General features: G+C 42.4%; 1 protein-coding gene across 2 annotated transcripts in view; it reads right to left on the reverse strand.

Annotated features, from left to right (window-relative positions):
- Nucleotides 1-2,290, reverse strand: part of LOC104489327 (alpha-actinin-1) — a 49,498-nt gene that overhangs the window by 1,314 nt on the left and 45,894 nt on the right. For both annotated transcript variants that reach the window (XM_010131479.1, XM_010131478.1), the window contains one exon: nucleotides 1,485-1,643. In XM_010131479.1, coding sequence (XP_010129781.1) covers nucleotides 1,485-1,643 — 159 coding nt within the window. The remainder of the gene's footprint in view (nucleotides 1-1,484; nucleotides 1,644-2,290) is intronic.

Below are 2,290 nucleotides of genomic sequence, written 5' to 3' on the forward strand. Positions count from 1 at the left end.
CTGCTGAAAGCAAATCAGAGGAAACAAGAAATTTCTTTTGGATCCCGTCCCTCACTGGCAGGAAGTAACAGCTGCTTGTGCTGCCTGGGAGTTGCCGGTGCCTCTCGTCAGAGCAAGGAAAGGAGCCATCCCCACTAGCTCTGGCTGGTGGCACCAATGCAAGCCGCAGACAAGCCAACACTGTAGTGCTCCCACAGTTCCCCCCACAACCGTTGCTTTTCACAGCAGACTTTTTTAATAAACAAGCAAAATGTCTTATGTGAAATCAGCTTCTAGAGACTCACCGAGCTGCGGTAGCTTGGCTTCTCTCCACGCAGGAGTTAACAGCTGCTGCCTGTTTGCTACCAGTATGTTGTCTTTAGCTAACTGACTCACAGACATGCGCAGTCTGTCTGAACAATGGTTCAGGTTTCACACCATCTCTCTCTTTCTCCTGTGACTTTTTTCTTTTTTTTTTCTCCCTGCCTTTCAGTTTAATGATTGGAGTAAGAGGTATTTTTTTCATAACGAAATACTGCCTGATTCATGTTCCAGTCACTAGAGCATATTGAACACTGACAAGTATATTTAACATACTGTAAAGAGTAATAAGTATAACTGTACCAGAAGTACCTGTTTATTCAGTGACTAGCTTATCTGAATAATGGGGAATTTTCAGGCCTTGAAAGACAATGGGACTGGCTTCAGCCAGGTACATGCCTAAAGGACAGGTATCATGGGTTTCTACATCACGGATTTTGAAAAGATTATTAGTGAGACATGGAAACCAGTACTGGATTTAAGGGTAGCTCATTACAATCTGAGAAATGGTATTCCACATTTCAGGTGAGATCAATAAAATCAGTAGCAATTACAGAGCTATATTAATATTACATATATATATTATGTGTTCAATCACATAAAAGATTAGTACGGATTGTTATATAAGAAAAATAAGATTACATAATTTTTTTTATCAGCTGGTTCTACCGATGATGGAAATTTAGGAAATTAATACTTTTATCATCCTGTGTGTTTTCCTACTTTTGACCAATTTCTATGATTAAAAGATGCCCCTCTTGCAGATACAGCATATCCCCAATGAAAACCTACTACTGACTGTACAGCAAGTGATGGTGACACATGTATATCTGAGAAAGGTCATCTCAAGTTCACCGCTGTCAGTAATTAATAGTTTTTCAGGACTAATCAAGAACCATCTGTTGCATTTGTTCATAGGTTTTAAAATAACAAATCACAACCAGGCTCTTAATTAAATTTTTAAAGCAAGAGTGGGCAGCAAAGTTCTGACTGACAGCTGAACAGGACTTACAAGTGCCTTGGCAGGCTGCTCATTACCCCACACTTGAGCCTCGCACTCCTCCAGCACTACACAATGTTCCTGTGAAAATACCCTCTGTGCTAGAGAGTGCTTCCCTCGGAGACAAGAGAGGAAGAAAAGCAGGAGCAATGCAGATGCAGGGAGGGAAGGCACGGAGCCTGACCTTATCTCCAGCCAGGATCTTGAAGGAAGCCATAACCTGGTCAGCAGTATCTGTATCTGCTGTTTCACGGGACATGAAGTCGATGAAGGCCTGGAAGGTCACTACACCCAAACGGTTAGGGTCGACGATGCTCATGATGCGGGCAAACTCTGCCTCTCCCTAGAGAATGAGAGAGTCGTGTAAGCCTGGACACGTGGACAGCAGTTGGGAGAAACTGTTCAGCAGCGCGCCTCACAGCTAGAAAAACAAAGCGAAATGGAAACCACTTGTGTTTGGGTTTTGGTATTTTTTTTAATGAGGATATTCTTTTTTAGCTTGCTGTTGTGTACAAATGCTTCCCACTCATCTGTCCTTTGGAATAAAATATTCTCTGCCGTGCCCTCGGGTAACATCTAGCTCCGTCTTGGTCCTATCAGGGAACAGCGTCACACAGACTTCAGGGGAAAACGCAAATTCCTGTCATGCTAGATGTCTCTAGCAATATTTGAAGATCTGCATTCCTCAAATCCCTTTAATTTACTAAAAGAGAACTGTTACAGTTCTTTTCAGCCGCCAGAACAGAAACCACCAGAAGAAACATCTCTGGGGTCTTTAATAGTATCTCATTCATCTTAACAGACAGGGTGTGGGAAAAAGGACTTGCATACCTGGAGCGGCCCAGGAAAGTAACCTTTACAGGGAAAATCCTACAGAGAAGTTTGCTACAGAAGCCAAAACCTTGTAGCGTAGTTTTCTGTTCCTCCTCCCCCCACCCCGCCTTTTTTTTTTTTTAAATATAAACCAAAAGACCTTTGTTTCAATTCTTG

This window comes from Buceros rhinoceros, unplaced genomic scaffold, assembly GCF_000710305.1.
Source record: "Buceros rhinoceros silvestris isolate BGI_N320 unplaced genomic scaffold, ASM71030v1 scaffold9112, whole genome shotgun sequence".
NCBI lineage: Eukaryota > Metazoa > Chordata > Aves > Bucerotiformes > Bucerotidae > Buceros > Buceros rhinoceros.